Below are 23,890 nucleotides of genomic sequence, written 5' to 3'. Positions count from 1 at the left end.
CCCACAGAGCAGATTGCCAGGGAGCAGAGTGCCCTCGACGAGCAGATTGACACAATGATGAGCGAATATCCATAATTCGCAGCTCGTTTAATGTTTAACGCTTTAAATATATTTTGTTTAATCTATTTTACTCAGCATCGACTTTATAATGCACTTTTCAATGTCCTTTCAATTTACAGTAGGTTTGTTTCAGCCCCCACCCGCTCTTGTTGCCGCTGGGGAATAGTCGGATTTTACCTAACAAATGACGACCGACAATGGCCCCGGACTGGAGCCATTGCCTGGCTCTTGTGGCTCTATTAAGCGCATAAAAATTTGCCAACCCATTGTCTTTAAATGGAAAATTCAATTTGTATTTCGCATGCAGGGGAAGAAAAACATTTCCCAGTTTTTGTTTAGCCCCCCACAATGAGCAGTAGTAGAGCAGTGGCGAATGGGCAGAGGGATAGACGACATTTGATGCCATTGCATTTGTCGGCATAAAGAATAAGCAGCCCTCGTACAATTGTGTAGCTCTAGACATGGACCTGGAGCTGTAGCTGGAGCTGTAGCTGGACCTGGACCCAGCTGAGTCGCAAATCTTGGGCTGTCCACCCCCCAAAAGCGAGTGTTCCGCCGGAGCTACACTGAAGGCTTTATGCTTTATGTTAATTTGAAATTCAAATTGATTTTGATGCTGGGACTGGGTCTGGAGCCGGAACTGGGACTGGGAATCATTTTGTACAATTCCCCATGGCCAATTTCGATTCTTGTTTGCTTTTCGTTACTTTTGTGTGTGTGTGTTTGTTGTTGTTGTTGCTGTTGTCTTTTGTTGTAGTGAAATTAATTGGTGTGAAATGGAATTATCAACGTCGCTGTGATTTGCTCGCCGCACAGCCTTGAGCTGCTTTCGAGCTGCTTTGGCCCGAGTCCTTCACCTGGCCAGTGTCCTTCGGTGCCAGCATAGTTTATGAACTATTTATGGCCCCGGGAGACGCAGGGGAACTCCGACCAACAAAGAAGACCAACTGAAGGCAAAAAAAAAAAAGGTCAATGCTGTCAACTATGTAAAGTTTCTACGGCACAGGGCACAGGACACAGGGCACAAGGGCCAAAGGGCTGCACATAACTTCGATGATGTCTTCGACATGGAGTGGAGACAACAGACAACAAAGAGCAGACATGGGGTGGAGTGGGTACACGGGGCTTCAGGGGGCAGAAAAAAATCTTCGTTGGCCTGCAAACTTTGCAATTCTTGTGGGAACACTTGATCATAAGTTGCACATTTTTCACTGATTTATTCTGCTCTTTGGGCATGCTCCCCACTCCTTGGCTGCTGCTGGAAGTTGCATTCTTGATAGCTGCACGAGTCCCGCCCGGAAGCGGAGAGGTTGCTTCGCCTGGTTACGGTTGTTGTTGATGTTGATGTTACGGCCCGGCCACTTGACTCGGTGCAACCTCGTTCCTGCTACTGCTGCTGCTCCTGCTAATGCCATGAGCGATGGATGCATGCCGCTGAGTGTGGCAAAAGAACTGTTAAGAGAAGAGCAAAACTTTGCAACTTTCGCCTTATGCCCCGTGCCCCACTGTCGCCCCCAACAAAGCAGGTAAATGGAGTCGAATGTAGTGGGTAGATAAAGCCAAAGGAATGCCCGGCATGCGGGGGCCACATAGCATGAGGTTAAGTCATATGTTAGCCCCAGCAGTTTGCTTCGTTGGGTTAATCCTTCGCTTCGCTTCGGTCAGGAATGTCCTGCCATAGCTGGCTAGGACACAAAGGCTGGCTGGCTGGACGTCTTTCAAGCTCATGTTACCCGGCAGGAAATTGTGATTCGACTTCGAATTTTTTAATTGAAATTTGGCACAAGTTGCTTAGAGTTTTAGTTGAAATTAATATAATTAATAATACATTTCTTACTCAGTGTTCGACTTGCTGCTGTTCCGTCTTATCCGACGGCTCCCTGTGACTCTCTGTTACCTTGTTGTGCAATCTTTTGCCAAGTCTCGAGCAAATCAATTCCCTTTATTGGTATTCCCTACACACACACAGGCAGAGCTCAACCTCAGCCCGGAACACACAACACAACCCACACGACACACCGCTGATATGCCACAAATTTGTCGTTGTTGCTGTTAAGACAAACACACCTTCGGGTGCCTTTTTGCAAAAGAGGAAACAAAGTTGAGGCGAACGGTAGATAAAAGTTAGTTTTTTGCTCACTTCAAATGCAGAGCAAAGCAGAGCAGAGCAGCCCTCCTCCCATCCCGCTCTCCCCACACTTTCACGACTGTCATGTGTCTTCCACACTCACACACAGGGTCGGTCGGCTGGCTCACTTTTAGCTGTGAATCGTGTGAATTATTAAAATCTAATAAACCACAAGATTTTATGTAGCACGAAACTCGTTCGTCGTCGTCGTCGTTGTCGGCGTCGGCGTCTTGCAGCCAAAGTTTTGTGCGGTTTTCTTTGGTTACGCTATTGAACCTTAAATTAAGTTTGAACATAACTTCCGGCCAGGCTTTTCCTCCGCCACACACTCAGCACACACACACATTCAGACACACTTCGCTTGGAGAGGATACCTTTTCCTGGTCGTGTTTACATAGGTACGTTTAATTTTCCTGTAGCACACTTTTCGGCGCCATGCATGAAACATGTGCGTCCCCCCCTCCACCACCTACTAGTGTGTGTTTGTTCATAAATTTTCTTAATGTCTAAGTGTGAAAATCTTTGCCGTTCGATGGTGCTTTTCACACTTTCCTTTTGGCCTCCTGGCCGCTTTGGATCCTTGGTGCGCTGGTGCGCTGGGTTTGGGGCTTAGGGTGGGGGTTGGGGCCAGTGAAATCAAGCAGCAATGTGTAAACTTTCAATAGGTTCGTTAAAATTTTATGATTTTCCCTCGGTGTGTGTGTGAAGGCCCCCGCAAACGTGTTGAAAATTGTTGAGCCACTTCCGACCAGCCCTCCCACCTTCCTTCCTGCCATCCTGATCCCCTCAATTTCCTTGCCATCGCCAAGTTTTTGGCTTTGAAGTTGTTGCTGCTCCACTTGTTGTCGATGAAATTTTTAAGTTTTCCTGGCCAAAACTTTTTTATGCACTTTTATTGGTATTTATGAAATATTTAAGAGCTGGCAGAAAGTGGCAGGCGATGTGGAGAAGTAGGGCCAAGCAGTCGTTGATTCAGTCTTTTACGCTTTCTTGCATTGTTTTGGTATAATTTTCCTGCACATATTTTCCTGGAGCAGCTGGAGGTGGAGTTGTGATTGATTTGAGATCTAACAGAATAAAAAGCTCTGTCAGCTTCTGTTCCTATTTCATGTGAGTATTAAGCTAGCATATGTGGTCCCCCTACTCCCCAGCAACTCCAGTGTTTCTCCATCTCGGAAATATTTCTGTAATGTTGCCAAAGTTTTGGTAGCTGCATGTACGGCGGCTGGTCTTTGACAGCTGCATGTGCGAGCATGGAGATGCCAGAGAACACAAACCCAAAACCCCACTTGGATGGCCTGGCTAGCTTAATGCCTTTGGGGCTTAGCAGATGATTCCAGGTCCTCATCTTCATTCTCATCCTCATTCTCGGCTTGTCTGGCTGCATGTAGTCGCTCAAGATGGCAACCAAAAAAAAAGTTGAGAGTTGAACAAAGAAAAAGAACAAGCAGAAGCAAAAGCAGTAGCAGGAAGCAGGAGAAGAAGCAGTGGCAGAAGCAGTAGCGGTAGAATAAGCAGTAGCTGGAGTGGGTGCAGATGAACTTGCACTGCTTGCAGGTAACAGCAGCTAGGGCAGCTGTCAAAATGACAGTTGAAAAAACAAACGAGGTGTCGGCTGGTGCGGGTAGGGAGGTAGGTGCAGTGAAAAAAGGGGCGTGGCCAGAGGGCAGCCACTGTGAAAATTATGCAAGACTTCACCAAGTTTGGCCTGAAAGTCTCAGAAGTGACGGTGCTCCGATGTGTTGCACCACCACACCACCTTGTGTGCAACACATTTCTGGACACGACAGAGACACGCTGGAAAGTACGGCAGGGCGTGCGGCAGGGAGCGGAGAAGCACAAAGCAGCAGCACTGCCAGACGAGAAGAGAGTGAACTTTTGACTAAACTAATTACAATATGCGAAAAAGAAATCAAAGCCAACACTCGAGCACTTCTGCCCGTACACGCCCACAAGTGGTGGCGGCCCCTTTGTTGCTGCCACAAAAATAAAAGAAAAAATACAACCCAGCAACCCGCCAACCCGCTCCCCTCTGCCTCCTCTTTACTGTATGACTTACAGCCATTTCCGTTTGATGTGCAGCGCAATAAAAGGCGATCGGCCAGCACAAAAACACAATCCAAACCTCGTCTTGTGTCGCCACTTGACTTTTCCATAACAGCAGCAGCAGCAGCAGCAACGCGCTGAGCAAGAGAACGAGAAGGCTAAGAGAACACAGAGACAGAGAGAGAGAGAGAGAGAGAGAGAGGGAGCACTTTCTGCACGCATTTTCAATAAATTTTCTCAAGTTGGCAGCAATTCGAGTGCTCCATTGTTGTTCTTGTTGATTTCTGTTCTGTTTTGTTGGATTTTATGGTCTGCCACTGCCACGGGTTTGTTTTTTTTTGTATTTTTCGGCTCTGTGGGGTAAGTTTGGGCGGGGCCTCAGTGTGGCTGCTGATGAGATTTGAGCGGGGGGGAAATTACAGAATTACACCGCAAAGTTCGGCAGAGGCGTTCAAGTACATCGCGTCCCTTGACTTTCATCTTGTTTATTTGGAATTTTGATTCTTGATTCTTGATTTTAATTGTTGGACATTTTGCTGCCATCAAATTGTACTCGAAAGTGTTTTCAATGATGTACCCATGTATTTACATAGCTCATTATTTTATTATTATTATTTGATTATTTATATTTTATTTATTATTTTATTTTTATTATTGCCGGATCCTCTTCGGAGCCACACACACAAAAATGTTCTCTTAGTCAGTCAATCCTCAGTTCTTCGGTCCGTCTGCTGTACTCATAAAAAGGAATATTAATTTGTTTTATTCGAAGATCATAGCTTCGAAGGGGGAGCCTTCCATCTCGTTTTCTATTTTAAATATATTTCTTCCAGCATCGCCAAAGAAGGCAACACCTTCGCTCCTAATGGCACGCTGAAGGCCATCAGGTGAGTGGCGCTGACAGAGCAAACTTTGAGAGCAGATCCGCAGCATCTCCTTATTGCAGGATGGGGGGCTGGTTAAAGCAGATCCTGAGAGGAAAGCTCAGAGATGTTCAAGAAGAGGATCTGCATCTGGATCTAGCTATGGTGATGGCCCTCGAAAATATTGTGCTCTGTGGGATATTTTCGTAGCGCCTCAACATTCTGGCCCAGGCAGGCTACTGCCATCTTCTTGCTGAGATGAGACGATCCTGCGCCTGGTCGTCGCCGAAAGCCTCCCAAGGCTGAATTAATACCGATGATAAGGACACGCTGATGTTCTCCTTGTTCTCTTTTTCTTTTGTTTCCCAGCCTGTTGCTCGACCTGGTTGGCGCCTGAGATGTAGGCGCCTTAGGCACCCCCTCTAACACCCTCTCATTCGTCTGCCATTTACCCCTCCCCACTCCCCACGCCCTTTTCATGGCCCATCGCACTCCCCCTGCCATGCCCTGAACTGAACACCAAATCAACCATGCAAATTTCTTAAGCTCACCACAAGACGGCACCGCCTCTGCAACACCCGGAACCCCAGCATCAGCCTGCCCCCGTCTCTGCACCACACTCAGCCTCAGCCACAGTCTCAGCCTCAGCCGCACCGCACCACCTCCGCCAGCTCCGCCCACGCACTAGACAAAAAAGCTGAAGCCTGAACTGGGTGGCCTGGGTGGACTGGGAGCTGGAGCCAGCGAGGCAGCAAATGCGTCAACTTAATTAGCAGCGTCACGTTTATGCCCCAGGATGGGGGTGGCTGTTGGCGGTGGCGGTGGCCATGGGGCAAGCATATTGTTTAATATTGTATTCTTTTTTGTTGTTGCCACCCCCCGTCCCCGTCCCCATCCCCCCACCTACCCCCTGCTCAGCCGATTCGGTTGCGTGCTAATTGTTGCGCCTCACACAAAATTAATGAACCCAAGTTGTTTGCTGTTATTTCTGGGAGGGTTTTCTTTCAGTTTTCCTTACATTTTTCTCTTGTTTCGTTTGCTACAAATTCCTTAACGGAAATTGATACGTTAAGTTCGGAGGGGGAGCAGCAGCAGCAGGAGGGGGACTCCGTGTCTGGTCATGGCTGGCAGTCACCACTTGAATGACATAATCTAATTGAAAAGCCATTTAAGCGTGCTGCATGATAATTTCTTATTTTTTTTTCGCCCCCCCCCGCCACAGCATTGGCATGGATGGAGGGGGTAGGGCAGGGTCTTAACGTGATTTGAATTGATAATTTGAAACAATTAGAAGGAAGTTGTTCAAATTGCAGGCAGAAGGGCAGAAAAGCAGAAAAGCAGAAAGCTCTGCCTGTTTAATTGAATTGAATGAAGTTTGATGCCTTGATGGGGCTTTAAATTCCAGCAGCCAGGCAGGGGGACAGAGTGGACATTGAATATTGTTACTTTGATAGCAGCAGTAACTTAAACTTAATCAAATTTCGCAGTCTCTTTTTTTTTTTGCTCTCTCTCTCTGTGGCGGCCGCTCGCTGCTCTGACGTGACATACGATATTTGAGTTTAGAGTTTTGTGGCTTTTAACTTGATTTTTTTTTGTGTGTGTGCTCGCAGCCCCCCCGCCCTGCCCTGCCTTGTCCGCCCTCCTTCGCTTTGTGTCTGGAGCCGGAGCTGGAGCCTGGCCTGTCGTCGTTCCATCTATGAGGTGTTAATGCTTTGTAAAGTTTACACACACACACACAAAATAAATGAACAAAAAAAAAACAAAAGAAAAGAAAAGAAAAAACCCCCCAACAGAAGTTAAAGCAGTCTGGTGGGTCGTGTGGGGAGGGGCTTGGTTCCATGCACAGGAGTTATACGATAAAAAAAAAAATTACAACAAAAGTGGTAGAGCAAAGCAAAGAAAAATTTCCCAACCACAAAGCATTTTTATGAGCTTCGTGTGTGTGGCTCTCTCTCTCTCTCTCGCTCTCTCTCAGTCCTGCTGCCATCTGTATCTCTATCTCTCTCTCCGATTCCTTTGCCGACTTTGTCTCCGTCTCCGTTTCTGTCTCTGCACTCGCTTACTTTTCTCTTTTGGATTTTAAGTGGCTTTTACTTAGTAAGACCGAAACTTGGCACTAACTTTTGGCAGAACTGTGCACAGGATTTCGAGACTGGGAGAATGGGAGACTGGGAGACTGGCAGCCTAGGATGCAGCCTGGGCGGATGCCACTTTACAGCGAGCGATGCGATGTGAGCTTCTGATTCTTCTGAACCCTCTGATTCGTGTGATTAGTGCTCAGTTTGAAATTGATTCGGGTGCGTGATTCGATGATCCAGTAGAAAAAGGAATTGGGATGGTCTGCAGTTCTATTTCCATGTTGGGCTTTAGCTTTCATTTCTCATTCATAGATAAATTCTTTTCTGAACTCTGCGCATTCGCGAGCTGCTGAATCCCCTTGGCACACAGAAACTCAATGAATATTTTTGGGCCCACAGATTTCAAGGGTTTCCAGGCTGGAGCATGTTCAATGTGAGGGAGGGCGGTTGGTGGGCTGAAGTTGAAATAGTTTTATTTCAATTAACAAGAGAAATTCGATGAGTTTATTTTGGGTTTGCATTTGTAGATGGGTTCCTGCTGCTGCTCCTGCTGCTGTCTGGCATTTCTCTGTATTGTCGCTGGGGAACTGGCGTTTTATGCGAGACAAGATAAGAGCTATGGCGACGGGCAAGAATTTAATGCCAGCTTCGTTTCAAGGGTCCACTTCGTGTGTGTGTGTGTGTGGGGCATTGTGTGTGTGCGATAATGTTGACAGATAATAAACTGGGAAAATTACAAAATTACCATCAAACAGTGGCAAGTGCCAGGGGGGCACGGGGCAAAGCGTAACCCATAAAATTTCCAAAAATGTTGTAACATATCCTCGTGTATGCTGGGGCAATGCTGCTGCTAATGGCGGACCATTGTCGTTGGTTCTTCTCGGTTTTATGGCCAAAACTAGCGCCACCATTGGGCGCACGTAAATTTGCCACCACAAAACTATTCAATTGAAAGTTATTTACGTTTATTGTTCCATTTGATGGCCCAGTGGGCAGCTCACTGGCAAGGCACCCATACAGGCTCCATACAGGCTTGATCTCTTGGCTCGCTCTCTCTTGTCTCGCTCTCTCGTGTCTCGTGTCTGTGTGCCAAAGGCTCAAAGTCCAGTGTCTTGTCTTTAAGGTGAAGCTTTAACTGGCAACTGTTTGATTTATGGACAAATGCCATTAAGCAATCCGCCGGGCAATCGATTTGGCATGCCTCCACTTTGCTTCACTTCACTTCACTCGACTCCACTTCACTCCCATCGCTTTCGAGTCTCTCCAAATCTATACTTCCGTTGTTAATCATTGGCATCACTTAATGGCCCCTTCCGCCTGCCGCCTGCCGTTCCTGCTCTCTACGCGCAGCGAAATGCAATCAGCCAGACAGTCGGAGGAGGCACAGAGGCAGCGGCACAGTCAAGTGGTTCTGTGTTTTTTTTTCTCCTCCTTTTCTTTTCTTTTATTTTTTTTTCGGGCAACAGCGAACACGCCCTTCAATTACAAATCTATGCAGGACTCTGGACTCAGGACTCTGCTCTCCTGCCTGCGCAGATAATCTGCTAAAGGACTTCCGCCTGGTGCGTGCGCCTTTGCCCAAGGAAAGAAGCGAGCAAATATATACAAAATAATGGCACGGGGCAGGCGGTAGGGGGCAGTGGGCGTGGGCAGGACTGCTACTGAAATCGCAATGATATACGGCCGTGAAATCGAATCGCAGTCCGGGCCAAGCACAAAAGGCTTTAAGTGCCCCCAAACTCCAAGCTCCAAGCTCCAAACAATTTCAGATTTAGTTTCTGCATCTTTTTTGCACTGCGCCAAAAATTGCATTCCCCATGGCAGCCACAGTCCAGCCAACAAGCCCCACAAGGTGTCTGCTTTCTTGCAGCTATTATTTTTTGCAGTGTGACGAAAAATCAACAGACTGTAGCCGGGCGGGTGGGGGTATGGTGAGCCTTGGAGACTTCTGTGCGGCGTGGCATGGCGTCTTTTGTGTGCATGGATTTCTTGGCGCGGCTCTACCCAGAGGCGAATTTATTGCCCCATTGTGCCGTGTAGCGTGTCCGCAGGACAACGGCAACGACTCAGCGGGTTGCATGTTCTGGCTCTCTGGCTGGCGCTGGCGCTGGCTCTTCCTGCAGGTTCGGCTTCGGGTTCGGGCTCCTTTTGGTCCTTCTGCCGTTTAGGCGTTGGCATTGCGTTTTCGGCGGCCGTGTTGAAATTGACAGCAAAATAATTGGTTGATTATTTATGAGCAGCGACTTGGCAGACAGACAGACAGACAGACAGACGGGATAGATGGGGAAAAAAAATTTTGTTTAGGCCTCATCGAGGCAGAGACAACAGCAACAGCAGCAGCAACAGAGTGGCAGCAAGGAGAGGAAATAGAAATAGTTTTCCATTGGGGGTCTGGGACTGGGGGGCAGGTGTCCAGCCATCATCCATTAGGACTGTTCTTTGATGTTCCCAGGAGGAGCGAGCGGACAGTCGACTGATTGTTATCCAAATAGTTATTTAAGAAATTCAAATTGTGGTAATTAAAAATGTGCAAAAGGGGCCCACACACACACACACATGCTGATATGCTGGGTATGCTGGTAAACCGAAGCCGGCACTTGACATATGGGAGTCAGAGAGTCACAGAGCCAGAGAGCCTAGGGAGCCAGAGGCTAGGGCCCGAAAATCAGGGCCAGCATCAGCAACAGCAGCAGGAGAAGGAGAATGAAGGAGCACAAGAAACGGAAGGAGAGAGAGAAGGCGAGAGAAGGAGTGAGGAGGCCTAGAACCGGTGACGGTGGACAAGAGTAAGAGCTTTGGCCTGGCCTGCGGCTGGCTGTTATTATTTTTGTCACTGACAAAGCAAATCACCAAAAACCAACAAAAGGTCTAACCTCCCCACCAGTGCCTGCCCCTCTCTCCCCACAGCATCTCCAGCTCCATCTCCATTTCCAGCTCCCTCTCCATCTGCAGCACAGGCGTAACAAACGACGCCGCAGAAAAAGCCCATGGGCCTAAGCCTAGGCCCAGTACCAGTCCCAGTCCCAGTCCCCGACTTGTGACCCTGCTGCTGCTGCCAACTGCGGGGCAATTTTCCTGTTGAATTATGAGGATATTTGTTTCGTCATGAAAGATTGGCCCCGCTACCGGTACGGGTATGGGCACGGGCACGGGTATGGGTCCGAATCCAAGTCCGAGTCCTCCATTGCCATTACCAGGCTTCTCTTATAATCCTTACGCACTCCGATCCGTGTCCATGTCCGGGTCTGGGTCTGGGTACCAATCCCCAGCCAACGGGGGCAACTGTACATTTCTTTTTCAAGCTTTCATCTTCTTCTGCTGCTGCTGCTGCTGCTGCTGGTGGCGGCGGCGGGGACATGGAGTTTTCAATTTGCATTGCCCCAGACCCCCAGAACCCAAAGCTCAAGCCCCAAGCCCCAAGCTGGCCGCAAAAATCCAGCACCCAGAGCCATAGGAGAACGGAACGGAACAGAATCGTCAACTTTGCCTTCGTCGTGAGCTTACCAAATGCACTGCAAGTGAAATGCACTCCACTGACTTTTGGGGTCGGCTGGGTTCGTGAACCATGACCGAGAATGAGGAGGATAGAGTGGCGAGGGGGTGGGGGGAAATGGGAATCAGGGTGCCACACATGTAACACATGAGTCTTAGCCCAGGGCGGCCTGGACGATTGCATCTACAATTCATAGAAATTTCAAACGATGCGTAAACGAAAACGGAAAATGCACACAGCATCAGGCAGAAGCAGGCGACAACGACAACGTCTGAGGAGGATGACTACGACTAGGACTAGCACTAGGACGAACAGCAGAAGGACCCACCAACTACTGGGACATTCAGTGGGCACCAGCAGCAGCAGCAGGAGCAGCATCCCGTACAAAGTAAACGAATTGTGGGGGCATGGCCAAAAATTGCGTTTACTGCAAATGCATGGGGGAATGGGGCGAGAGGACAGTGGGCCTGTGGTGGGGTGCAGGAGCAGCAGCAGGAGCAGGAGCAGGAGTGGCGGCAACGGAGTGCAAGAGCCAAATCCGACTTTGGTTGATGATGAGTGTCGTTATCGTTTTTGTGGAGTTTTGTTTTGTTAGACCCAACACCCAGCCAGCACTCCATGCAACCAGCACTCCATACGTGTCCCTGCCCCCGCCTGGGATATTCTAACTGCAAGTTGAATTTGCATTTCGATATGTGGCACTGCCCCCCGAATCTGACTCTGACTCTGACTTCGAGTGCGAGTCCGGGGCCCAGCCCACAAAACAATCAAGAAAAGCAATTGGTGCACTCCAGAGATGGAAGTGTGTTTGTGTGTGTCCTTCTAGGACTTCTAGGATCGAGCTGTGGGCCGGCCGGAAAGCATCCTCATGGCCACAGAGACAGACTGACGACGACGACTCGGACTCGGACTCGGACTCCAACTAATCGGAATCCGACTGCGACTGCGACTCCGACGCAGTCGGACGATGATGTAGCTGCACGGATTGATTTACGTTCGGAAAGATTTCTCAACTGTGCAGAATCTAACCCCCTCCCCACCCCCACACACACACATACACCAGGCAGGCAGGCAGGCAGGCAGGGTGCAACTGTACATTTTTCTATATGTTTTGTGTTTCATTTTGAGTTTTGTGTTTCTGTTGCTGCTTCTGTTTCGTAGTTTTGCCACCAACGACGACGACTGAGATTTATCAAAAGGTAATTTATATATGTGGGTGTGTGTAATTTATATATGAACCCAGCACCCCTGCATCCCCTTTACCCACTCCACCGCTGCACCCAGTGACTTTGTTTGCCCTGCTGTCTGTTTGGCTTTAGTTTCTCCTCAGAGTCCCCGATGCCCGAGTGCATTTTGCATTTTATGTACGCAACATTTTTAAGAGTATTTCGTTGGGAATAAATCGCCTGCCCAAGCATGACATATGACCGAAAAGCTTCGAGATGGAGTCTCATCCAAAGCGACTAAAGAGAGTAAAGAGTGAGTGAGGGGCAGAGGGAGGGAATGGGCAAAGTAAATAGTTTTGGGATGCAATCCGAAAGATTTCTCGTTGCTTGATGGTTTGAGTTTGAGTGCAAAAACTAAAAAGATACAAAACAAAACACACAGATAAAGAGAGAGAGAGAGAGAGAGAGAGAAAGACTGCTATCCTGTTCCTCTCTACACAGGGTGTAATCCCACCCCGGGCAAACCTTAATCTGAGTGCCAGGCAAAAGCAAATGCATAAATTCAATTTACCGAAAGAGCAACCAAAAGAAGAAAAACAAAAAAAAAATAAAGGAGTTGCATAATTTAACGCCGACCATCCATGTCCATCCACATACACAGAACACATCCAATGGATCTATGAAGGATGGGCTACGGATGGCAGATCCCTGCCATCAATGGGTGCGCTGCGCTGCGCTGCGGCATGGAGTCGCATGCAAACAAAAAAACATTGCAAATCGAATCGCGAAGCAAGCGACCAACAAACATCCATCCATTGGTTGGGCGGGGTGGGCGACAGGACATACCGAAACGTCAAGAGCACTCCGCCGACAGTTACACGCCTAAGCCCCCCCCATGAACCCCGAACACCGAGCCCCGAGCCCCAGCACTCTGGAATCGGATGAGGAGTACGATGCCACGATGCCATCATGACACGATGCCATGCCAATGGCCATGTGAATGGTATAAACATTGTTGACATTTGCCAAACCTACTTTAATCACTTTTTAACCCCATTTGATACAGTGTCAACGTGGTGCATGCATGGGGGGCATGTGCCAGGGCCAGGGCCAGGGCACGGGCACGCTACCGTGGCGGCTCATAAAATGGACAGTCCACCACTCGACTTGCGTCTGGCGCGAGCACAGCCCAGCCCCCAGCCCCCACCCCGCCCTGCCCCAGACTAGCCACATTGAATGCAGGCTGAAAGGCGGCAAAAAAATAAAAAAGAAAAAGAGGAGAAAATCAACCAACCACACTGACAAAAAATCCCAATGACAAACGCAGAAAGAAAGCAAAAACCAACAAAAGAAAACACAGCAAACAGCCGAAGCGACAACAACAAAAAAAGCACAAAAAATCCATGGACATTACGTAAAATGGGAGTCCAAATATAAGGGGGGGGGGAAATGATAGCCATAGACAGGGACATGGACATGGATGCGAACGCGGACATGGCTGTGGATGTGGCTGTGGATGGGAATGTGAATGTGGCCCTGCCATGACCCGTTGGCCCAGCTGCCAAAGCAATTGATTTACTGCACTTTGTTTGCCAAAAATTAATTGAGTTGATGACAAGTGCAATTGATTTATGCGGGACTCAAATGAGTGTGGACAGAACAGACGACGCCTGGATGGATATCAGGGGACATCGGATGGACACTGGAACTGGGATCGTTGGGTGGGGTGTTGGTTTGTTGGGTTGGTTTGTTTTTTCCCGAAATGGGGGTAATGGGTTGTCGCCATCGCCATCGGTTACAAAATGCGGGCACAAGATCTACTCATGGATTAACACTATTCCCCTGCAGTGGCACTTCCGATGGCCCCAGCCCAGCCCCATCCCCAGACCCAAGTGCAGGCATTCACACGGCAGGTGGCAGTTGGCAGTTGGCAGGTGTCAAAGCTGAAAAGAAACAGCATCCTGGCGACACCATCCTGGAGAGCCGACTCCCAAAGACCCTTGCCCCAAAAACGGTTGGAAAAAAATAATCATCACCAGGCCTACACCCCCAAGAAGACGCTGCACCGAAGGCGGCTGCCCCAATTGATGCAATTCCAAAAGTATGTCCAAAGAATATTACCAAAGAAACAATGCCCGTTGAAGGGCTGCGACCCTGGTCCGGGTCTGGGTCTGGGTCCGTGTTGTGTCACGGAAGCGTGCCGCGCACACATGTCGTCCGGCCGGGACTGGGAGCCCAGGTTTTAGGCCAAAAAAGCAACACGGGAAAACAGCCGAGGTGGCACAGAGAAAAGGGACAGCGGACAGGGACACAGGGCACAGGGGACAGAGGACAGACGCAGCGGAAATAAGCGCCAAGCGGATGCCAACAAACGAAGCAAATGATTCATTTCCGATGATGCGACAGCGTCCTGCGTTTTGCCCCATAGCCACGGCGAACCGTGTGGCTGCCTCTCCTCTGGTGTGCCGTCTGCCCACCAAAAATTTGCATGAAATGTGAAATCAAACGGCCAGCGGCTGGCTACAACAAATGTAACACACAGCACACACAGTGGTGAACGAGTGGAGCAGGAGCAGGAGCAGGAGCAACAGAAGGGGCACCATTGAACGAATTTGGAGCAGGAGGAGAAGAAGCACAAGCAGCAGCAGAAGCAGGAGAAGTCGTCGTCAGCAGGCGTCGCTGGTGTCACGTTCTCATTCACGTGCAGGTTGACGGACGCCCGTTGCCATATTTTATGACTGCCGCCGGATCGCCCTCTGGCGGTGCGGCTCTTCTCTCTCTCTCTCTCTTCTCTCTGTGTGTGTTATTGATATGCTAACGATAAATGCTATAGGTGGGTGGTGGAGTGGCCACCTCTGGATTTGACGGCTGTGCGGAAGTGGTTAAAGCGGCCTCGCCCCCGACACTGCAGCTGCTGCTGGACGACATCTGTCGCAGGCGACGTGTGAAATTTTTAGCCAAAAATGTTTGCACTCATCCCCGTGGCCATTTATAATGCCACCAATGGGTCCAGGTCCAGGTCCAGGTCCAGGGCCCAGGGAGAACATGAACATCCAGCACCAACGACAGCGACAACGACGACGACATATTGGAAATCAAAATGTTGACATGCAGCAGGGACAACATTTTTCAATTAAACCGATGACAACACACGACCCCAGGGGGCAAGGGGCTGAGGCAGCAGATGCAAATGATGGGGGGCCTAAAGGCTGCAGTTGTTAACTTGGTTAATGGATATCCATCCATCCAATCCCTCCGATTTAGTAGCTATGTTTTATAAATATACACAAAAGAGAGTGTTATCTCTGTAGAACAGGAATACCAGGAACACCAAAGGTTGGAGGTTACACGGAAAGTCTAGATAATGGTGGAATTCGGTATGAAGGAAGCCGCAGAGTGGAATACACTGTGTAGAGTCACGGAGAGTAAACGGCTGCAGAGCGAACAGAATGCTAACAGAGAGCAAACCGAAAGCGAACAGAGCGCGAACAGAGAGATAACAGAGAGCTAACAGAGAGCTAACATAAAGCTAACAGAGCGAGAGGGACAACGAAGAGAGCAGATCGACGCAAAATATTTGGTGTATAGAATTCTCTCTCAAGTCGAACGAATTTTCAATAGCGCAATTATTGGCATTTCATTAAAGCAAAACACAGCGACCGCTGTTATCACGAGTTAATCTACAATAATATACATAAATACATACATGTACACATGTACATACACTGCTGGTCAAAATAATAAGTACAGAGGCATCGTGCTGACTTTTTATGAAATATCTCGAATGTTTTTGAATTTATGACTGCCAATTGTTTATATTTGTAAAGATTACAGTTTTGCCAAACATTTAAATCAAAAACAAAGTTGTAAGCACCCTTAATTTAATTCTAAGCTTAAATTTGTGCTGGCTGTGTATGTATGTATGTATGACGATGGCGGGCAGCCGGACTGCCTTTCTTCTTCTCTTGCTCTTTGGCCTGCGGTGCGCTGAGCGCAGTGAGTCATCGCAGTTGTGTAGTGTCGTCCCGATCGTAACTGGACTCTGACTCTCTTTCTGTAAGCTGTGTACGTGTGTGTATGTAAGTAAATTCACACAACTCTCGGATTGATATGTTAGTTTCAAAGTTTAATGTTAGGAAATGATTCTTAGGTTAGGTTAGCTCTGTTAGCGTACAAATTCCAATAAAATACTCGTTAAATTTGTAAATACACACTTGGGGGAAATTTAGCTTGTGTTGTGTAAAAAGAAAACCAAAACCATTGGGCGACTGCTGTTCGTTCGGGACTGGATCGATGGATGTGCGAATGATCGGTGAGGCGTCTGTGATGCCCTCTCCGGTGGACAGCCCTCACTGGCAATTGTTCACAGATGGAACACGTGGAACATTTGCCAGTGATTGCTGCCCCGTATGGGGGGGATGGCGGTGTCGGTGAGGTCGGTGGTGTGGATGGAGGGATCCCGTGAGAGCAGTCGCTTTTTGTTGTTAGTTGTTGTTGTCATGAATTGGAACTAATTGACCACCGCCAGGACGACGGTGATGTCGTCCATCTTCTTGTGGCGAGTCTCTTTTGGTCGAGCAGCGCGTGCCATCAGGGCCAGGGTCTCCGCATACAGATGCATGCGACGGGGATCTGTGCCGCCCGCCAGTTCGTTCATCAGCGACAGCACGCACCCATCGTCCACATTGTCGAAGAAGCCGTCGGTGGCCAGCAGGAGCATGTCCTCGGACTGTGCGCGGAACTGCTGAGCCGCTGGCCGGTTGATGTCGCCATAGAGGAAGGTGCCGACACCCAAGAACGGGAGGCTAGTCGGGCAGGTCGAGACCTGCAGCTTTCCAGCGATCGAGCGGGCAACAATTTGCCCCTTGCGCACCACCAGGAAGCCGCAGCCGCCGATGCTCGTGGCGGTGACGGTGCCGGTGCGGCGGTCCAGGCTGAGCAGGCCAGTGTGGCAGCTGGCCAGGACCGGATGGCGCACCTCCTGCACGTCGCAAATTGGCCCGATGCAGCAGCAAGTCCAGGCGACGCGGATCGTGGCTGGGGCTCTGGGCCAGACGCTCGCAGGAGCGCATCAACAAGTTGCTTAACTCTCCGGCTGAGTGGTTTGAGATCCAGCCGCACTCGACGCCATCGGCCACGCCCAGTGTGTCGCCGCGGCTGGTGCTGGCCGCGAACCAGGCATCCGCCCGTTCTGCCCCAACTTGGGGCACTCTGCACGCTGCTTCGGTATGCCGCATACCACGCTCAGCAGCCGCAGCTCCTTCGGCCCGTACAGCTTCCAGCCATGCATGTCCTTTGCCCTGGCTGTGCCTCCGCCTCCGCCTCAGTCATTTGCTGTTTGTACTTCTCGATCAGGTCCTGCAGCCAGCCGCAACCCTCGACCAAGGGCTTTGAGCAGCGCACGCCGCCACCGCCGAGCATGCTCAGGCACTGCGCACCGCCAGAGGTGGCGCGTTGCATCAGGTAACCACCACCGCTGGTCACTCTGCTGACCAGCCGCAGGCCACCTGTGGAGAGCACGTGAGCCAGCTGGTATGTGGTGGTGCCAAGCCGGCTGCTGGCCTGGCCGATCAACCGACTTCCGTTTGTGGACGCATTCCGGTAGATGCGGGTGCCGCGTGCTCTGGCCTGCTCCAGCAGAAGTCCACCCTCGGCGGACAGCATGCCTCCGATGGCTGTGGTCCTGGCGATGAGCTCGTCGCCTCTGATGCTGGCCTGCTGGTAGAACTGGGCGCCGCGGCAGCAGCAGGTCTCAAACAGTTGGACGCCGATGGCGACTGCCATGGCAGTCAGCTGGGCAATGCCGAGCCGTGAGCGGTGCACAACGCGGGCACTCCGCGTGACCACGAAACCGACCACTTTGCCGCTGCACGAGATGGCAATGTTGACGATCAGCCCGCTGCCGCCCAGCACGACCTTGATTAGATGGCCGCCACCGCTGGCCGCCTTTTCGACCATCAGCTGCACGAAGGTCAGCAGGTGTGTCTCCACCCTGTGGATGCCTGCATTCAATCGCACAAGTCTGTCCATATTCTGTAGGGCACAACGAAACTGAAACGAAACCGGATAACAAAAGGGGAGGAAGGATTCCCCCAGGCACCATTGCAATTCGATAATGAGGAGCAGCTGTCATCCAGTTACGTACCATTTCAGTTATTTAAACATCAAACGATGTGGGATTATTATTATTGTGTGCTATTTTGTTTGTTTCTCGTCCGAGATAAGAAGAAATACTATAAAACTCTGAAACTCTCTTACAAATGACTAACTCTAATGACTGGCTCTGATTGTTGTGTGACGGCCTACTAAGGCCTGAAAAAAACCGGCAAAATTGTGCAACAGAAGTGGAGGACGGAGCCTGTCTCTGTACTCTACGTATAAACAGGAGCAAGTCAGGAGGGGGCTTAGCTTTCCATTCCATTCAGTACACTCCTGCAGAGTCTCGCCCTGAAGATCTAAGAATGCCTGATGGCGAGTTAGTTCCCTGTCTTCCTGTATCTCTATATTTCCATAATCATTTAGCTGGCGCCACTCTCCCACTCTCCTCGCCACCATCCACTGCACATTGCACATGGTGCAGCTTCGTCTCCTGTGCAGCTCTCTCCAGAGGCGGGGGCTCAACTCAATTATGCACAATTACGGACACAAACAGATACCAAGTGGCATGGGCATGGGCAAAGTAGGGGGGGTTGGGGTTGGGTCTGGGGAATGAGGTAAGTATGCAGATGATATCTGCACCTCTGCCCCCATACCGGATTCTGGAATGGAATTGTGCAATTTTTTGGTTGCTGGGTATATACCAGGGAAGCCCGTTGGTCCCCTATGCAGTTGCCAGTTGTTGCCGTTGCCGTTGCAGCTGCAGATGTGGCACTCGAATTGCATGCAGCTCATTGCTTGCCACTCGACGTGTATGAAGTGCTGTGGCATGTGTGGCCTGGGGAACGAACGGAGGCTAACTGCCTGCTGTCAAAATGCCATTGAATTGCTTAAATACTTTCATCGTCGTCATCGTCATCATCGTAGTCATCGCAGTCATCGCTTAATGGTTTGCCTTCAGCCTTTTTTGGTTGCCATGTCTACCCCCTTCTCGGGAGGCCCCAAAAACGATGCTGAAACATATGTGAATGGCAGGCAGAATGTTCGGAATGATATGAATAAGGGCCCTGCTTGAACGAATGACTGACTGAGTGAATGAGCGAATGAGCGATATGAAGTGCAATCAATGCAAAAATGTTTTCAAGTACCCAGCCAACCAACCAGTCAGAGCACCCAGCCAGAGCATTCAGAGCAGGAACGAAAGCTAGACAATTCCTGCAGCAGTGCCCCCATGGGGCTGGGTAATGGCCTGTGGAATGGGAACGAGGACCTATTAGATGATATTCCAGCACCAACTAGGGGGGTGGGGGTGTGTGTGTGTGGGAGTGTTGGTGTGAAAGGATTATTCACACACTATTGATTTCAAATTGGGTTGACTTCAAATCCGTTTGAATTGACAGCAGAAGCGGCAGCACATGGCAACATCGTTGCCTCCAGCTCCTGCCTCCAGCTCCTGCCTGCAGCTCCTGCCTCCAGTTCCTGCCTCCAGCTCCTGCCTCCAGCTCCTGCCTCCAGCTCCTGCCTCTTACTCCTGCAAGTATGTGAGCTGTGTGTGTGTGAGCTGTGTGTGCTGTGCTGCCGGAAGTTGACTAATGAATTTAATTTGCAGTGGGTGTTGGAGCAAATAGAGCGACAAGCGAATGGGCGAGGCAGTCAGCCAGGGAGCTGACTGATTGACTGACTGCTGTCTGCCATTCGGGCATGCCATGATGCCTCGATGCCTGTTTGACTATTTGTCTAACTGTTTGCCTCGATGCCGATGTGGATGCCGATGCCGATGCCTGGCTGATGTCTCTGGCTTGGCGCCTGCAAGTAGGCAACTGTTTTTGTTTGCCCACACAATTGATTGACATTGAATGCCACAGCAGGGGTATCATGCAGGATGCAGGAGGGAGGTATGCATTAAATGCATCTGCAATTGATTCCATACCAAAAGGAAACCAGCACCAGACATTGTCCAAAGTCCACAGCCCACACACACGCTCTCTCACTCTCTCTCTCTGCAGGCACAAAGGACACAATGGACACCGCTTAGTGTCCTTTTGGGGGGCAGCCACAATTGTTGCCTGACCAATGATCAATTTAATAGGAAAACAATATTGATAGCCAAGGGCTCCGTCTCTCCCCCAGAGAGAGAGAGAAAGTCTTCCACAAAAGCGGCAGCCGGACAGGACACTTGAAGCCCCTTGAGGCCAGTAAATGCTGGGTGCGGGGCAGGCGTAAGCGGAAGTGTTGCGGTTTCTGGTAAAGATTGGGGCACGGCACTGCACGGCACGGCACCCAAAAAGCCCCCAATGGGGGAGTCCTGGGTTTTGTTTGTTTGCCTGGTTGGTGGGTTTGGACTGGTCGGAAACTTGCTAAACTTTTGGTGTTGTGTTGTAACTAAATTTGAGCAGACACATGCGAACACACCCAGGACACCCAGGACACCCAGGACACGCAGGACACGCAGGACGCCCGGACATACACACTCGAAAGTCCCGGCAACACTTTCACTTGGCCGAACCCCCCAGCCAGCCAACCCGTTCGAGCCCTGTTTGGTTTCTTGTGGTTTATTATTCACGCCTGAATTGATTGTAAATTAAAGTTTGCCCAACCCCAACCCCAGCTCCAGCTACAGCTCCACCGCTAGCTCCAGCTACAGCTCCAGCTACAGCTCCAGCCCGCTACTCCTTGGGCCGTGTGTCCTTCGTGTCGTTGTGCATTTTGAGGTCAGCCTATGGCAAAGTTTTCTTTTGTGTGTGCATTGGGATCTTGGGCCGAGTCCGAGTCCGAGTCCGGCCTTTGTCCGGGCCACTCATCGCCCTTGTCTGCTTGGCCGCTCTCTCTCTCTCTCTCTCTCCATTTCGGGGTGCGTGCTCCTCCTGCCAGCTGTGGGTGCTTAGTCCAAGGGTCCTTGCCATATTAGAAGCCAAAAGGCATTCAAGTGCACATAAGACGATTACACATCATTTAACCGACGCACTGCAAAACTATGAGCTGCCCCGCCGTACCCCCACACAGTCCCCACAAAGTTCCCAGACCCATTGAGGGTCTGTAATTGTTGCTCCTTTGCCTTTGCTCGCTTTTATTGACTGCTGCATATTGATTATAGTTACAATGCCTTCTTGTCTTGTGCCGCCTGCCACACACTGCTTGCTGCCCCCTAGCCTCTCATCTTGCTGCTTGCTGCTTTCTACTTTCTGCTTCCTTCTTCTTCTGGCCCAAGGAAGTTCATTTTCGCCTGCTGTCGGGCATGACTTGACTTGATTGCTGGCATTTGTCGTTCTTGTTTAAAATTCAATCGCTGCACTCAAGTGTGTACACGAGATGTATTCATGTGTACATCTCCGTCTCTCTCTCTCTCTGTCTGTCTGTCTGTCTGTCTGTCTGTCTGTCTGTCTGTGTGTGTGTGTGTGCGTTTTGAGACAAAATTAATTTGGTGTTAATAAAGTGAAAGTGTGGCCTTCCATTCACAGTTTGTCTGTGCGAAATTGTTCTCAGTTCTTGGGTGTCTTTAAGGCGGCTTATATTGATTGGCATCCCACAAACTTTAAGCACACACAATCTTTGGGTGCTGTGGTGTGGTGGGGTAGTGGCGGGGGTTTTCTATTCTTGAGGTATTTATTGCCGCTGAGCTTGCTGGAGTGGGTAAATGTGTGTGTGTGTGTTTTGGCCCCCATATTGATTGGCCTCCCAAAAACTTTAAAGGAATAATTTATAGCTGAAAATTTTAGTTTCAGTTTTAGTTTTGTTAATGTTATATTTTCAAATTTGCAAAATATCCCAGACGAAGGGTTTACCTTTGGTTTCTTTTTAGATCTCAAACAAATGCATGTACGAAGTTGCTATGGATATAATATTAAAGAAATTTTCGAGACTGACTCTCGGGACATTTCTGTTACGAGCTCAGATGGAGAGGCTTCTAACTGGCTGTTATCCGAGAAATCACTGCAAACAATTTATGATATTCAGGAAACAAATTTTCAATGGAATCCAAAACTTCTCGAGGGGCCACAGATTTGTATGTGCTAGAGGCCTATCTTTAAGTACGGTTATAAAAGTAGAGTCGCGTCCAAAGAAGCGGCTCACGCGTTCCTTCTCGCTTTCTCTGCTGTTGATCTGCTGTTAATCTCGTTCTGCTGGCACTTCTGTTATTGATTCTCTGCTCTTCTGCAGCTAATATTGTTCTGCTGTTCCGCTGTTGCCGCTGCTTCAATGGGGCAGCTGATCCGCTACTTCTTACATATTTACATATACATATATTTATATACGAGTAAGTGTGAATGTATCTGCTGTAATACCAGCGAAAGTCTAACAGTTTTCATCTTTAAATCAGATCGGATACAATTACATTTGTAAGATAAAATCTGGGGTACTTGAAATTGGAAATATTTCGTCTCAGATTGTTGGCCATTGTGTCCGCCCCGTATTTATTAAGCAGATTATGACTGCCGCTAATGGCATGGAAGGCTCTGGGAGGCCTGGCACCTCGTCATCGAATTCTTCTAGTACTGGACTGGAATCACTGGATCTTGATGCTGATCAGCATTTTCGGGCTGTTAGGTTTAGCTTCCACTTCGTACATAGGAATGTGCTTGGAATGTTTTACTACAGATGTGTCAGCGGGGTCTTTCTCTGTTCCTGATCCTGTGGCTATGCCACCTGGCCGTTGAATGGGACTGTGGGCAACGTGCGTCAACTGCTGCTTCTTAAGATGCAAAACTTTGGCCACTTGGCCACATTGCTCAAGTGGCATTGAGGCAGGGACGCAGGCATGCACTCGACGGCCCTAGTCCGTGTCCGTGTACCGGTCCGGGTCCTGGTCCACCTCCTCCGATGCACAGTTGCTGTCTGTCGAGTGCAGGCGGGAGAGTGCGGCGAGAAGGGCTGCTGCTGCTCGGACATCAAAGTTGCCAACTTTCGACTTGAAGAATTTTCGACAAGGCGACTTGGAACTTTTGTTACTTTGCTGCCGAGAGCCGTTGGAAGATACCTGAGCAAAGGCAGAGGGTCAGGTGCAGGTCCAGGTCCAGGCAGCAGAGCGGCGAGCAGAGGAGCAGAAAGCTCTGCCCAAAAAGAAGATGGAATCAGAGCCAGAAGCCAGAAGTTTAATTGTTGTGTGTTGTCCTGCGTCGGCCTCCGGGCCCGGCCCAGCCCGGCCTGGCCCTGCTCCGGCTCGTGGCCCTGGAGCGGCGCTCAGGTGTCCTTAGTGGTGTTCTAATTACTAACAAACTTAATTTGCTACAAGTTATTTTCGTGCGGACACCGCCTTGCCCTTGCCCGTGCCCGTTCCCATGCCCGTTCCCGTGCCTTTCCATGGCCTGCCAGGCGCCACAGCGAACTGCATGACCATAACCACTTGAGTCGCCACTCCTTTGCCTTGCCATTCGGCTGGGACACTTAAGCCACACGCGGACCCTTCGCGCTGGAGAATGCCTCACGGAAGAGCCTCCGGTCAGGTCTTAGGGCCGAAAGAAACTTCGTGGAACTCCTAAGAGGTGACCAGAAGATTCTACACGAGATCAGAAGCAATCTTCAGCATCCAATGAAATCTGCTGCTGACCCTCCACAATCTGCCTGGGGTTGCCCCCTTCTAATTATTTGCGGACCAACCGCAGAGCACGAGCACGGGGCCAGAGCCAGAGCCATCATCCATCCCCTGCGTTTGTATCACTGGCAACGGCAGTTTTCAACCGCTCAAGGAACGACTTGTGTCTCAAGACTGTGTAGTAGACGCGGTCAGGTCTGAGCTGGGACGCAATGTCCGTTGTAAATTATGCGCTTTGGCTTACAAATTGCATGTGCCTGGCAGCATGAAGCATGTGGCAAGTCAACTGAGTGACTCCTGCCAGGACTGGGACTGGGACTGGGACTGGCCAGCATCGTCACCTACCCACCTACTGGCAGTCTCCATCTCCACCTCCATTTCTTGCTGCATCTTACGAGTATGGTGCATCTTTCGACTAATGCCTGGTCAA

The 23,890-nt window shown here is 49.9% G+C and overlaps 2 protein-coding genes across 2 annotated transcripts; both read right to left on the bottom strand.

The window, feature by feature from the left end:
• Window positions 1-16,344: 16,344 nt before the first annotated feature.
• LOC121405476 (protein phosphatase PTC7 homolog fig-like) lies at window positions 16,345-17,071 on the bottom strand. Its single transcript, XM_041596177.1, has 2 exons — window positions 16,956-17,071; window positions 16,345-16,879 (listed from the first exon to the last, which is right to left on the bottom strand). Exons 1-2 carry the CDS (start codon window positions 17,069-17,071, stop codon window positions 16,345-16,347), a joined length of 651 nt encoding a protein of 216 aa, XP_041452111.1.
• Window positions 17,072-17,078: 7 nt separating this feature from the next.
• LOC111071621 lies at window positions 17,079-18,107 on the bottom strand. Its single transcript, XM_022363068.2, has 2 exons — window positions 17,980-18,107; window positions 17,079-17,885 (listed from the first exon to the last, which is right to left on the bottom strand). Exons 1-2 carry the CDS (start codon window positions 17,980-17,982, stop codon window positions 17,079-17,081), a joined length of 810 nt encoding a protein of 269 aa, XP_022218760.2. The 5' UTR covers window positions 17,983-18,107.
• Between the last annotated feature and the right edge of the window lie 5,783 nt (window positions 18,108-23,890).

Source organism: Drosophila obscura, unplaced genomic scaffold (genome assembly GCF_018151105.1).
Source record: "Drosophila obscura isolate BZ-5 IFL unplaced genomic scaffold, ASM1815110v1 contig_97, whole genome shotgun sequence".
NCBI lineage: Eukaryota > Metazoa > Arthropoda > Insecta > Diptera > Drosophilidae > Drosophila > Drosophila obscura.
The sequence above is the reverse complement of the archived record's forward strand: the minus strand, read 5'-3'. Positions and strand labels throughout refer to the sequence as shown.

Bases quoted from the DNA above. Each gene is read 5' to 3' on its own strand.
- LOC121405476 (XM_041596177.1), bottom strand. From the start codon at position 17,071: ATGCGGCATACCGAAGCAGCGTGCAGAGTGCCCCAAGTTGGGGCAGAA. The intron at 16,880-16,955 runs GTGCGGCTGGAT...CGTCTGGCCCAG, and splicing joins GGCGTGGCCGATGGCGTCGA to AGCCCCAGCCACGATCCGCG.